Source organism: Hibiscus syriacus, unplaced genomic scaffold, assembly GCF_006381635.1.
Source record: "Hibiscus syriacus cultivar Baekdansim isolate YM2019G1 unplaced genomic scaffold, ASM638163v2 tig00002919_pilon, whole genome shotgun sequence".
Taxonomy (NCBI): domain Eukaryota; kingdom Viridiplantae; phylum Streptophyta; class Magnoliopsida; order Malvales; family Malvaceae; genus Hibiscus; species Hibiscus syriacus.
In genome coordinates, this window is record NW_024061957.1 from 1,346,322 (window position 1) to 1,359,324 (window position 13,003).

The following is a 13,003-nucleotide window of genomic DNA, read 5'->3' on the forward strand; positions in this document are numbered from 1 at the left end:
CATCCATCAATCCAGCTTTCATAGGGAAAAAAACACCAACATTGATCTCTGGTAATATTTGATATTTTTCTCATGTGAATATCCTTTCATAAATTATGAAGTGCTATTCGCTTTGACTTGAAAGCTTTATGAATTTGATGTGCAAATTCACGAGATAAAAGAACATAGAACAATGTACAAGTATCGGTATATTGAGACTCGTTTATGATATTTACAAGGAACTAGAATAGGGCTTAGCAGCATAGGGCTGTTTTTATGAAGGAATCAACAGGCAGGTGCCGAGTCTTCAAGAATGGCAGCAGCCTGAAAACATTCGGCTGCTTCTTCCAGCGAAGATGGAGTGTTTTCAGCTTTGAGAAGCAGACCGAGATTATACCATGCCGAGGGATTCATTCTATCGACTCGGAGAGCATTCATCAGCAAGTTTCTTACAACTGCATCGGATTGGCTCCCGAGTTGCATGAGAAGGTCAGCTGCAGATATCAAGCTTGGGGCATGATCAGGATCGATATCCAAAGCGCTCCAAAAAGCGTTGAGAGCTTCTTTTAGTAAGCCTTTTCTTTCATAAAGTACACCTGCAAAACAAAATTGTCTTGAACCCTTCACTTGCTGGTTTATTTCCACCTCAACAAGATTAACACCATACTGCACTAATTTTTCAATGCTTCATTTATGATAAGGATCGTATTACGAGTATATGGATGGTGCTGATTTATCCCAAAAATTAAAGAAAAACTAACGCGGCTTCTTTGACATAATTCCCTCTTTACTTTTAGAAAGATTAAGAAGGAAAAGATTTTGAAACACTCGAGCTTATACATGAAAATGTGTAAACTAGGCGTACAACAGGAAATTTTCTAGTACCATATAATATCATGAAAATAAGATAAACAAATGGACTACTAACTTACCAGTGGCATGATCTCTAACAGCAGAGAAAGAACTGATGGCCTTGGATTTTGAAAGACAAATCTCGGCATCTTGCCATCGTGACAAGCTTATGTAGAGATAAGCTAGATCATGCCATATTTCCTGTTCAAAACTTCTAGAAAAGCATCCACGATCCTGTAAACAATTATTCAAAAAGGTCAGCCGCTTTTAAAATTGTTTCTCAGTAAGTTTTCTTCCCAAAAAATGACAGAAGAGCATTAACACTCCAACTTCAAACTCTGATTTCCTGTTCTAAGCAGCAGCTCACAACTTACCCACTCTGACAGTATCAAGCCTCAAATTTGTATCATGCACGGGGATCCGTGAAATGGCAAGTCATACTGGCAACAAAGATTGTTTCCAATAATCATATCTGAAATCTATCAATCTAAATAACAAAAACTGATGCATCTCCTAAAGTCAACTTAGTATGAAAAACCTTTTAGATTATTCTGTGACAGAAATCAACTGCAGCTGTAGATAATGCATAGGAATACTAAACAACTAACGGACCTTATAAAGCTTCTTCCCAGAACTGAAGCTTTTACTCTGTACATGAAGAATGCCTAGAAGTTGAGTATATGTGTCAACCGCGTCCTTGAGATGTCCCTGTGCAGTTTGAAGCTTAGCTTTGGTGTGCAATAGTTCTCCTTGGTCCCATTTGCCAGTTTGATCCAAGGCAGCATCGAGAATGGTTTCACTATCCACAAAACGTTTTTGGGCTGACAATACGCGGACCAATAACAACCACCCTTTAATGTTAGAACCACCTTCAAGTTTTAGCAATGACTTTGCGTAATAAAGTGCAGCTTCCAACTTTCTCTGCTCGGCATTTTGCAGGCTGAGATGATAAAGAATGTTAGGGTCCTTCATACTTGTAATATTCCCAGCCCTTTTCAAGGCCTGAAGGGCCTCAGACTGTCTGGCAACCTTCTCAAAATCTGATACTGCTGACTTCGAATTTGTTGTATGCGCCACACCTAATAAGTAGTTACCGGTACCTTCCAACTCACTGCATTTATCATCCAGGCTTTCAAGGGCTCTACGAGCAAAATTAATCCCTTGTTCTGCAAGATTAGGTTTTTCCCCACAAATTCTTGATGCCATTAACAATGCTGGAACACAATGTGGATCCTCTACACTAAACAATTTCCGCAATAGATTCAAAGCAACCAAATCTTCACCTGCTCCATAGTAACATAGAGCTATATAATGGTATCTTTCTTTGCGACTAATAACCCCTGGAAGCATTTCTTCTATTTGGTTAGCCAAAGCCCTCAAATCCCCAGACAACGAGAGAGCAAATGATAGATGATCCAGTATTGATGGATCCCATTCAATTCTTTTCAAAGAAAATTTTCTGAGTAGTATCATTAACAAGAGTATAGCTTCCTCTATGTTATTTCTAGGGACAAAGGAAGTGTCCATCTGTGACCGGAGGTCTGGAGGCCCCGCTTCACCTCCATAATACAGAAGAAAAATGGCAAACTGTTTCTGAATCCTTGCAGTGGTTTCAGCATCAAGATTCCACTGATAAAAAAGAGCCCGTCGGTAGGACGAGATTGCTTCACGTGGAGAATCACTACATTTCCATAATTCCGGAAGCAGCTCAACTGCTGCGCTTAGAGTCTCATTCAATTTACAGTCAGCACCAAAGTTTTCAGGCAAGCCTTGTGGTATTGAAGATTCAACTATATCTAGAATAACTTTGCAGGTCTGAGCAGCTTCTGCAAGAATGATTGGAAATGTAAATTAGCCATGCAGTGATGATTGAATTGTGCTCAATGATAAAAATGAAGGGCATCTGTTGAATATGTAGTTAATGATAACATACTTGACGCCTGACGGGTCACATTCCAAATTGCAAAGAAGCTTATACCATAAAACATAAGAAAAAAAGCATAGAACCTAGGTTTCATAACAGTGCTCTAGGTGAAAAATTGCGGGAAACTAGGAATTTGGAAAGATGCCAATCACTGTAACAGAAAGGTTGTTAAAGCAAATCTGTAGCATATAATTTCAAGCGAAGCAGGCATTTTAATAACAATAATACACATATACTGCAAATGTTTATCACTTTACTCTCATATATTAACTATTATAATATCAATATTATAATGAATAATTTAGTGCAAGTCAACAGAGCACTTAATTATGACTTACTTCATCCATACAATAACAGAGTTGATGTGAGATCTGTGTACTAATACATAAAACATTACCTCTAAACCTATGCAGATGCTGTAATGATTTTGCTTTGAGAAATATTGCTTCTAGTAGTAGGCTAACAACATGGATAGACATTTGTGGAGGAGCATAGTCATGAGATCGTCTCTTTCGCCTTTCTACTCTTCTTGAAAGTGTAATTTTCATTTTGGGAGTTATTGCTGCAATATCGATTCCACCAAACACATGTAATGCAGCTTCTATATTTCCTTTCTGATATTCAATTCTTCCCAGCAATGCTCTAGCTTCCTGCAAATTGCAAACACCTCAGAGGAAAAGAAAACAAATAAAAGCACTTGTATAATCATCGAAATAGACAGCATAACGAACTGCAAACTTCAGATGAATATACTGTGATCAGTTTCTTACATTCAACGTTGACAAGGGTAAGGATACACGAGTACCATGACAAATAACAAGTGACCTAGGAATGCAAGAAGCAATAATATAGCATGGAAACAATAATTTACGAGCTAAAAGAAGAAATGCCCCTAATTAAAGCAATTTCAAGTGTTAACCAGTTACTCATCAAAAGGCTTTATAAGAATGGACAACTTCCGGCTTTTATTAGGACAATATGACCAAGTAGAATCTGCATAATTTCGGAGTTTACATCATCAAAGAGAAAAGAGTATGGCATTTGAAGTTAAACTAATAACTTCAAGTCTAAGCCATAACAAAGTGAACCAGAGGTATCACCACATTAATATTTTTTTCAACATATAAATTCTTATAAACGAATGAGAAGACCTGAAAATCACCTAAACAAAGGCTTGAATAGACATCAGACCCACCCAAACCAGATTTGAGAAGTCATGACTCATGAGGTTACTTTTAAAAGATATATACATAAGTCATTGTGCCACCACCAACTTTCAAAACAATAATACAGACCCCACGAACAAAACTACCACAAAAACCAACTTGGAATCCGAAAGGAATGAAGTAGCTAACCTCATAATTCAGTGAGCTACTTTCACGCAGAGACAATTCAACTTCTTCTATATTACTAATATCTGGATTTTTCTCACTATCACTAACTTTGGAAGAGTAACCACTCAGTGAATGATGTTCGGCAGCAAGGGATTCTGATATCATTTTGTCTTCTTTTCTTAATTGCTCACCAGTGCATAAACACTTCACTTTCTGCCCCGAAAACACACTTAACTCCACTCCTACGCTTTTCAATCGTTATTCTAGTCTTCATACTGCTTCAACTATACAAAATCTACAAGAAAAAATGAACGAGGACATTAACGTTAACAGAACATTAAATTAGATCCAAAGGACAAATATCTAATACGAAATATATACACAATATGATCATCAAGTACTAATCCATAAGAAATAAAGTTCAAGCTTTTAGCACATAAAACAGATTACAATAATCAAATTTTGTATCAAATACAAAAACCCATCAATATTTCACAAACCCCGCTTAAAAAATTCTCGCCAGACATCGAATTGAACTCCTGATCTTTTTTATATAAAAAAAACATCCTCAATTCAAGTAATTGACAGTATAATCGACGTCTCAAACAAATTTATACAGCAAAAGGAAAAGAAAAAAGAGCGCGCCTTTAGTTTCTCCACGGAGAATAAAAGCAGCACCTACACCACCCATCTGTTTTTGAAGATTTCCCCTTGAAACCCAAGCAAAGCCTTCCTCTTAAAACAAGATCTTTACTTTGAATATTAAAATTACTCGATCAAGTAAGCATCCAAAGCCAATTCCTTGAAGAAACTGTTGTGTTTGGTTCTTTCTTTATTTCTTTTGGTTTTTTTATCTCCCTTTTTCAATTACCTGGAAATTTCTTCTTCAACGTTATATTAAAAGTAAGGAATGTCCTGAATTGAATAGTGGGAGAAAAGATTAGGGATTGAATTATAAAACTGTAAAAGATAAAATATTGATTAATAAAAGTTAAAATGTAGATTAATTTGGTCGGAAATGGGATTCTGGGGTCCACATTAACGACGGCAGCCTCGCTGGTGGAGCCATTTCTGTGCCACGTGTGATTCTTTTCATAAATTTCAGTGCTGGATTTTGACGGTTCTTAACGCCATTAATTAACGGGCAAAAGTTCTCATATAATACTACAGGGAATTTTTAATTCCCAAACTAAAGTGTTCATCCGATTAATTCCTCAAATAGGGTGTTTTCTACAGTAAATTTGGGATCTCTCGGCGTCTTCAGGGTTAATCAGATTTTTAGATTATTTATTGGGATCTCTAGGCGTCTTTAGTGGAATTCATTAAAAAATTTGGCTTTTTTACACAAATATCACCTTAACATAAATTGATTACTTGTTAAGCATTGTTTAAGAATATTTTACGGATCTAACAAATTTTTAAATACTTTCTATAAATTTAATCATATTTTGTATTAATTATTTTATTATTTAATTTTTTATTATTTTATTTAATTATTTTATTTTTTTTACAATTATAAATTGGAAAGTGGTCCTTGAATAATTATATTCGTATTTCTCGGCTTTTAAACTTTTCTCTCGGCTGTAAATACGCTCTCAACCTGTAAACATTCACATCAATCCTCTAAACTAGAAGAATGTCGTTGCTTCAGTATAGATATCCACGTGTTGAGAGCGTATTTATAGCCGAGAGAAAAGTTTAAAAGCCGAGAAATCCGAATATAATTATTCAAGGACCACTTTCTATTTTATAACTGTAAAAAAAATAAAATAATTAAATAAAATAATAAAAAAATTAAATAATTAAATAATTAAATAAAATACTAACAAAATATGATTAATTTTATAGAAAGTATTTAAAAATTTACTTGATCTGAAAAATATTCTTAAACAGTGCCTAACAAGTAATTAATTTATGTTAAGGTGATATTTGTGTAAAAAGGCCAAATTTTTTCATGGATTTCAACTAAAGACGCCTAGAGATCCAAGCAAGGAGTAAAAAAAATCTGGTTCACCCTGAAGACGCCGAGAAATCCTAAATCTACCGTAGAAAACATAAATAATCCAACACCCTGAAGACGCCGGGAGATCCCACCAAAAAATTGGTTAACCCTGAAGACGCCGAGATATCCCAAATTTACTGTAGAAAATACCCCATTTGAGGAATTAATCGGATGAACACTTTAATTTGGGAATTAAAAATTCTCTGTAGCATTATATGAGAACTTTTGCCTTAATTAACGTTATTTTTTACGTCGGCGCTTTTTCATTCCTAGATTTTGACAATACCAAAAAAATATTTATTTTTAAAAATAATAAAAATTTAAATTTTTTAGACATTTAAAAAGAATAAAAAAATTGACATTTAATGAGATTTTTTTAAAATATAATAAATTTCTTAATTTTTTTGGCAAAATTACAAATTTTTTAATGTTTAATGTTGTTTTTAAAATTTTAGAGGACAATGCCCCTTTTAGTCCCATTATGTTCCACTTCTGTCTCATTGGAGATTTATGTTAATAACGCATTCATTATCTTTCTTTAAAAATCTTAAACATTAAATATTTTATAAATTAACTAATAATATTTATATCTTTAATAAAAACCTATCTATCCTTTTTTTAATTTATCATTATATCATCTCAAAAGAATACTTCTCATCGTTCGTATTTTCGAACAAATGTCTAAAATTCAATAAAAGCCTGAAATCCCCAAAATTATGGTTTTTTTATTTGTTTTTATTTCATAAGTTTTGAAGATAATTTGAGAAAATCTAAACCAATAAAATGATAAAGGATGATGAGACGATTTCATTAGTGTCTAGAGTTATCATAAAAGATATCGAATAATGATAATTTTCGACGACAACTATAAATAAATAAACTTAAAATTGGTTGATACTGAGATACAAAAGACTTCTATATCATCACTAGATTATTTCGTGGTCTGATTGTTAATAGTATAGTAATATAATGCTTTAACTAAAATAAAAAACTAAAATTTAATGTTTGAATTAAAACATTTTAAAATTCAATGATAAAATTAATTATACAATTTAAATTTTAGAATAGTCACTGTAATTTACCCAAATTTTAATTTCCCATTGGTAGACATAACCGATGCATATAAAATAAAGATTATTATCACTTATTAGAAAACTTCGCAAAGGCACATATTGAATACCTTGATTATGCGCAAACTTATGTAAACAGCTATATTTGTAGAAAATACACGTCGTCAATAGTTAAGAAAGACAAATAGATACTATTTTATAATTAATCTAAACTATTAAAAAATCAAATAGAATTAAATAAATTGAAAATAAAAAGAAAAATAACGGTTCTAATTTAGCAAACAAAATGTAATTACACAACCGATAAACTAATAATCGTGTCTGGACTACATAATCTTATTCCCTAATTACAGCAAACCAACCATACGGTTAACCAGAACGGCAGCACAGGTAATGGAAATGGAAATTAAACCTAGCAAATCCTCTCAAGATTCATCAGTTCCCGTTTGATATTTTTGTATCACTGCCGGATTCGGTACCACCTGCTTTCTGGGAAGCATTCATCTGGGTTTCATCATGGGTGGGCAGGGAAGAACTGGTCTTGGTTTCATCATGGTTTAAAGGTGAAGCGCCCACCGTACTTTCTATATTGGTCTCAGCAGCAGTGGGAATAACAGCAGTGGTGTCGGCTTTTGAACCGGTTTCCAGTCCCTCGAATTTGGAGATGACTTGTTGAAGTTCATCATTCAAATTCAGAGCCTCAAAGAGGATTCCATCATCGTCGGTAGTGCTTTCTATAATCATCTGAATAGCTAGCTGTGACTGCTTGCATTTCTCCAACATGCTCTCTGTCAGCTCATCCTGTCATCACACGAGAACTTTTCTGAGTTTTTCAGCGTTTAATAACCAGGATGATGTTATGCCGACAATATCACATCGGAAGAACAAGAAGATTCAAGATGCAGCAGAGCATTTTGGAAAATATAATAACAACTAAAATGCAGAAGCATTTCATTTCCTAGCAAACCAAAGAGGTCAAAGAGAAGGTAATTTCAGTTCTACAGGGTCAACCGATGATAACTACACAGCAGAAATTGTCAGATATGCAGCTAGATCTACAAACTAAAAAACTACCTGATTACAATTAAATCATGCTGGAACCAGAAGAATTACCTTTGGGGGTTTTGGCTCCGTTCCCGTACTAAAGATGCTAGAGAGCACCTCAAGGCTGTTCCGAGTTACTTCAAAAAGTTCCTTCTTTTGTTCAACAGATAAACTCCCATAGTTATAGGCAAAATCATTACCCTGCAATCCTGTGTTATTGACAGGATAATTTTCAGGGGGAGGAAATGGCTCTCCCATATAAGACTCCAAGGTCTGGTACAAGGGTGCATTCCCGTCATCAGCATCCACCGGCAGTGGTGTACTTCGCTCTTTCAAGCTCTAGTTTATGTTAAAAAAAGGAGAAAAAGTAAGCAAAAAACTGGAGAATTAGAGTATTTAAATGCACGATAGCTAGCATGCAATTAGTTTATGCACATTTCACAGAGAAGCATCCAATTCTATGGTAAGTTGGAAAGTATCTTAATGATAATAAATCGATTATTCATAATCTGTATGTAGAAGGTAATTCAAGAAACATCACACATCAGCAAAAAGAAAAGAAATAAAACCACATTTACTAGGACCTTCTTTGTTAAATAATCTTCAGGAAATACATAATTTTACAGTTAAAGTATCCGAATTCGGAGCATCAGATTGAAGAGTAAGGGGAAGATAATGAAATCATAACACGGTCAAAAGCAAACTTAGAAGCTTAAATAGTTTGACTTGAGGACATTCGACCTGTAATCGGCATTTCCAACATGCTGGCCTTTCAACATAGGAGCAAAATACTTAAAAGCTGTACATATCATTTCCATTAAAAAATATTATGATAAATTCATGTTGCTAATTGTGAAGAATTACAGATAATTTAAAAATTAAAGATCAGCAGATTTATAGATTGCATTGATATGATGCAATACTGCAAGTATTCAACACCGGTGAATCTATGTAGAACTAAACCAACACTTGAAAAAACATGAATCCAAGTAAAAACGGTTTACCATATATGTCTGATGAAACACCGGCAAGTATGCGAGATCTTCAGACTGTCCCCAAGCACGAATCAACTGCAAAGCTCTGTTTCTATTCCCAGGATGTGTCTGCGGATTCTCGATCATCTTAACCATCTCTTCCAACACTTTCTCCGAAGCCACCTCAGAAGCTACTTTCTCACAATTCACCGTGCAAGCTTCCAACAAATCAAGACTCAACCTTTGGCTGACAGCATTTTTCCCGGATATCTTCTTTTTGACGGCCCTAACGATTTCGGCCCCATCAAACTGTTCACTGTTGATCATAGAGCATACCCTCATGTTCATTCCCCAGTTGGGTTCCTCTAAGGTCTCTAAGGTGGCCTCATCCACCATTTTCGATTCGGGTGTTGGACCTTGAAGAATTTCCTTCATTTTTCCACTAACCATCCTACTCATTTGAGCTCCACCCGTTTTCAGTTTCTCACCCCATTGAGCTAGTTTCATTTTATCCATGCTCTCCTAGTTTTATCTACAGGCCAAATCAAATCCCCAATTCAAACTAAACTTTTTCGAAAACAAAAAAGCTAGTTTAAAAGAAATGAAATTCATTAATATTACCCAAAATAAAGCATGGGTTTGTTTACTAACAGTGAAACGGCAAACACATTATATGGGTAAGTTCAGATCATAATCAAAGCATAGACATGACGAACAAAACAGAGGAATAAACAAATTAAAATAAAAAATACGCGAACTTACCTTCAAAAAAAAAGATTGACAAACCAGAAGTGAGATACGGGAAAAGAGACAAATCAATCGGGGTTTTGGGTTTGAACTGGAATTGGTCTTTGAATATATTTTTTTCTTCAGAGTAGTTCGTTGGATAAGCGAGCGAGAGAGAGAGAGAGAGAGAGAGAGAGAGAGGGGAAAGAGACAGATAAATGACAGATGCCAAAGAGGAGAAATGGTCCAAGCCTAAATACGCGTGGCTCGGACCTCATGCCTACTGGGCCCCATGCTATGTGTCCCTTTCAAGCCCGTGTCGTTTCGTTTTTGGTGTGCCACTAACAAAAAAATATCTAACCCTTTATTTATTTATTTTTTCAGAAAAGAAAATTAATATTTTTTCGTCGTTTTAAATTTGTATACTTTTAATTTTAAAATTAATTCATTTAAAATGTCATATTAAAAGAATATTATATATATTAGTTATCTTTGACTTCATTATTTTATATTTATCTAAATAAATTTGTTAAATTTATCAATCACTTTTAAAGATAATCTTATTATTTCTCCTATTTTATATAATTTAATATATGATCAAACATACATCTTAAAATTATGTATTTTGTTAAAATATAATAAGAATAATAAGACGAAAGAAGTATTAATATTATTTTCACTTCCATATAAATAAGTAGAACGGTTTAGATATTTATAGTTTTTATAAAATTTATGTTATATTAATTTAAATTTAAATTAAGTTATATTTAATATAAATTTTAATAGTTGTATTATCTAACAATTAAAATTATTTAAATAATATTTTTTATGGAATAAAAAATGATCAATTTTTTTTAAATATAGAAGTTTTGGGAAATATGGGATTATAGAATATATGAATTTCTATATGTTTATATAATTCATAATTATCAGAGGTCTTCCACGGAAGTTGCTCTCAACCTAGTGTTGGGGGCAGCCTACTACCCTACCTCTCCCTTATCCCATTACATATGAGAATAGGGTCAGTTAATTTTTATAGTAAATTATTATTATTTTTATATGTGAAAATAGATAAAATGAATCATATTTTTCTTACATATAATATATTTTTATGTTATTGTCATGTTAATCTAATTTCTACTTATAAATTTCTAGTTATTTAAATCTCGTTCATTAAATTGAAATGGTTGCAAATTAAGATAAAAAAGATTATGTTCAAGTTCAAGTCCATTAAATTGAAATGGTGTCCAGTGCTGGGTATTGGCTGACATTGAAAAATTGAAGCCCAAGGCCCCAACGTACGAAATATAAATAATACGACAGAAAAATTTCCAATTTCACTTCATAATAGAATTTGTTAAAATATGGGGTTCAAATAGATGTGTCTATAGGGTGTATACGTATTGTTAATATTTTTAAAAAATATTAACAATACATATATTATCTTGTAGATCACATAAAATTATTAAAAATACTTCATAATAAATAACTTATTTTTTTCTCAAATATAATTAACAAATAACTTATTTTGAACATCAATTTCTCATTAATCATTCAATAATGTATTTTGAACATATAATATATTATTGTAAAAGTTTTATGAAATAAAATATAAAATCATAATTTTATAATTTTCATTTTCATTTTCATCCATTGAGAAAATCACATAATTTTCAGAAGTTCATTTTTTTCCAGCATTATTTTGGTAGACCTGATCAATGTTCTCAATTTCCCCTTATTTTATTTCCTCTTCTCTTCTTGTGAGATGATAGGAAGCTAAGGACAGTCGGTTATTCGGTCCAGTTTCTATGACCGACATAGTTGGCGGAGTTGTACGTTGTCTGCAAAGTGGAGGAAAATTTAACTTGTGGGAGAAAAAGCTGGCCAAAAATGGAGGAGTCAGAAGCTTTAAATGATGTCCCAAGGCAGATGAAATTTGTCATCCTGGCCTTTAAAATAGAAGCAACAGAGGATAAAGGAAACCCCCACCACATGGCTTGGAATGCCCACAATCAGCTTATATAGTACAACTTCATTATAGTTTCCATCTCAATTGAAACAACTTTTGGTGGAGATGAATGATTTGATGGTACGGGCAGAGCAGGTTGTTTAACCTGGTGGCCTACAAGTTTTTGGAGGTTTGTAAGCTGATTTTCTGCAAAAGAAGTGCTGCAAATGCATACATTTTGTCTTGGAGGCATTGTTAATGTTGGAGAGAAGAAGTGGGGAGTAATAGCTGGCAACGGATCATCAAATCAACAGGATAAAAATTGGGTCAGGCTGTTATAATTAAGGCAGCTAAGGACAATAATGTTTGTCTTTGTTTGAGCAAATATCAATGTGTAATGAATGTAAACAATGCATATGGTTACTTTACTTTTGTCTATCCAATCCACTGACGCCCCTTTTCTTTATTTTCTTAATTCGAATAATAAGCTAATACCGTCTCTAAAAATGATTATATAAAACAATTAGATTAAATTTCGTATAATATTTCTCTATTCGGAATTATATTTTCATAAAAAATATACGTAGTTTAAAATGAACGATCCATTATAATTAAAAAGTAATAGTTAAGTGATCAAAACAAAAACTAAATAATAGGTGAATGATCAAATAAATAATTTGCTCTTTATTTTAATATATATATATGTATGATCTTAAAATAATATATTTTATATTTTAATATTATTAAATTCATGCCTATTTTACAGTCAAAATTATTCAACTCAAATCAATTAAAATAAATATATAATGTTTTATAATTATAATTACTCTTTGAATTTCAGTTTGTTTTAATATTAAGAATTCAAACATGAAATCTGTTTCATATGAGTCAATATAATATATCCGAGCCCATAAGCAAATCCACATACTGCTAACGATTGCCGGCCACGGTCACAGATTACTGGAAAGGAATTTCTGACGAACAAAAGATGTGCATTTCGTTGGTTTGAAGAAGACAAACGGCACCTATATCTACCATTTATCTTCTCCATTAATAATCGCAATTGAAAATGACATAAGCTGGACATTTCTTTCTTTTTGTTATAAACCTCAAAAATTAGGTTTCATCATCCCTACCCCCCCCCCCAAAT

At 33.1% G+C, this 13,003-nt stretch overlaps 2 protein-coding genes across 2 annotated transcripts; both read right to left on the bottom strand.

The window, feature by feature from the left end:
- Nucleotides 1–256: 256 nt before the first annotated feature.
- Nucleotides 257–4,363, bottom strand: LOC120165449 (protein NPGR2-like). The gene is given in 6 exon segments (XM_039174966.1): nt 257–575; nt 912–1,065; nt 1,444–2,657; nt 3,153–3,405; nt 4,111–4,324; nt 4,326–4,363. Coding segments are annotated over 6 exon segments (2,184 nt in total). The 3' UTR covers nt 257–264.
- A 3,060-nt stretch (nt 4,364–7,423) lies between these two features.
- Nucleotides 7,424–10,063, bottom strand: LOC120165486 (TOM1-like protein 2). Its single transcript, XM_039174992.1, has 4 exons — nt 9,942–10,063; nt 9,210–9,711; nt 8,275–8,544; nt 7,424–7,962 (listed from the first exon to the last, which is right to left on the bottom strand). The coding sequence occupies exons 2-4, from the start codon at nt 9,693–9,695 to the stop codon at nt 7,597–7,599; spliced, it is 1,122 nt and encodes a 373-aa protein (XP_039030923.1). The 5' UTR covers nt 9,696–9,711; nt 9,942–10,063; the 3' UTR covers nt 7,424–7,596.
- Nucleotides 10,064–13,003: the final 2,940 nt, after the last annotated feature.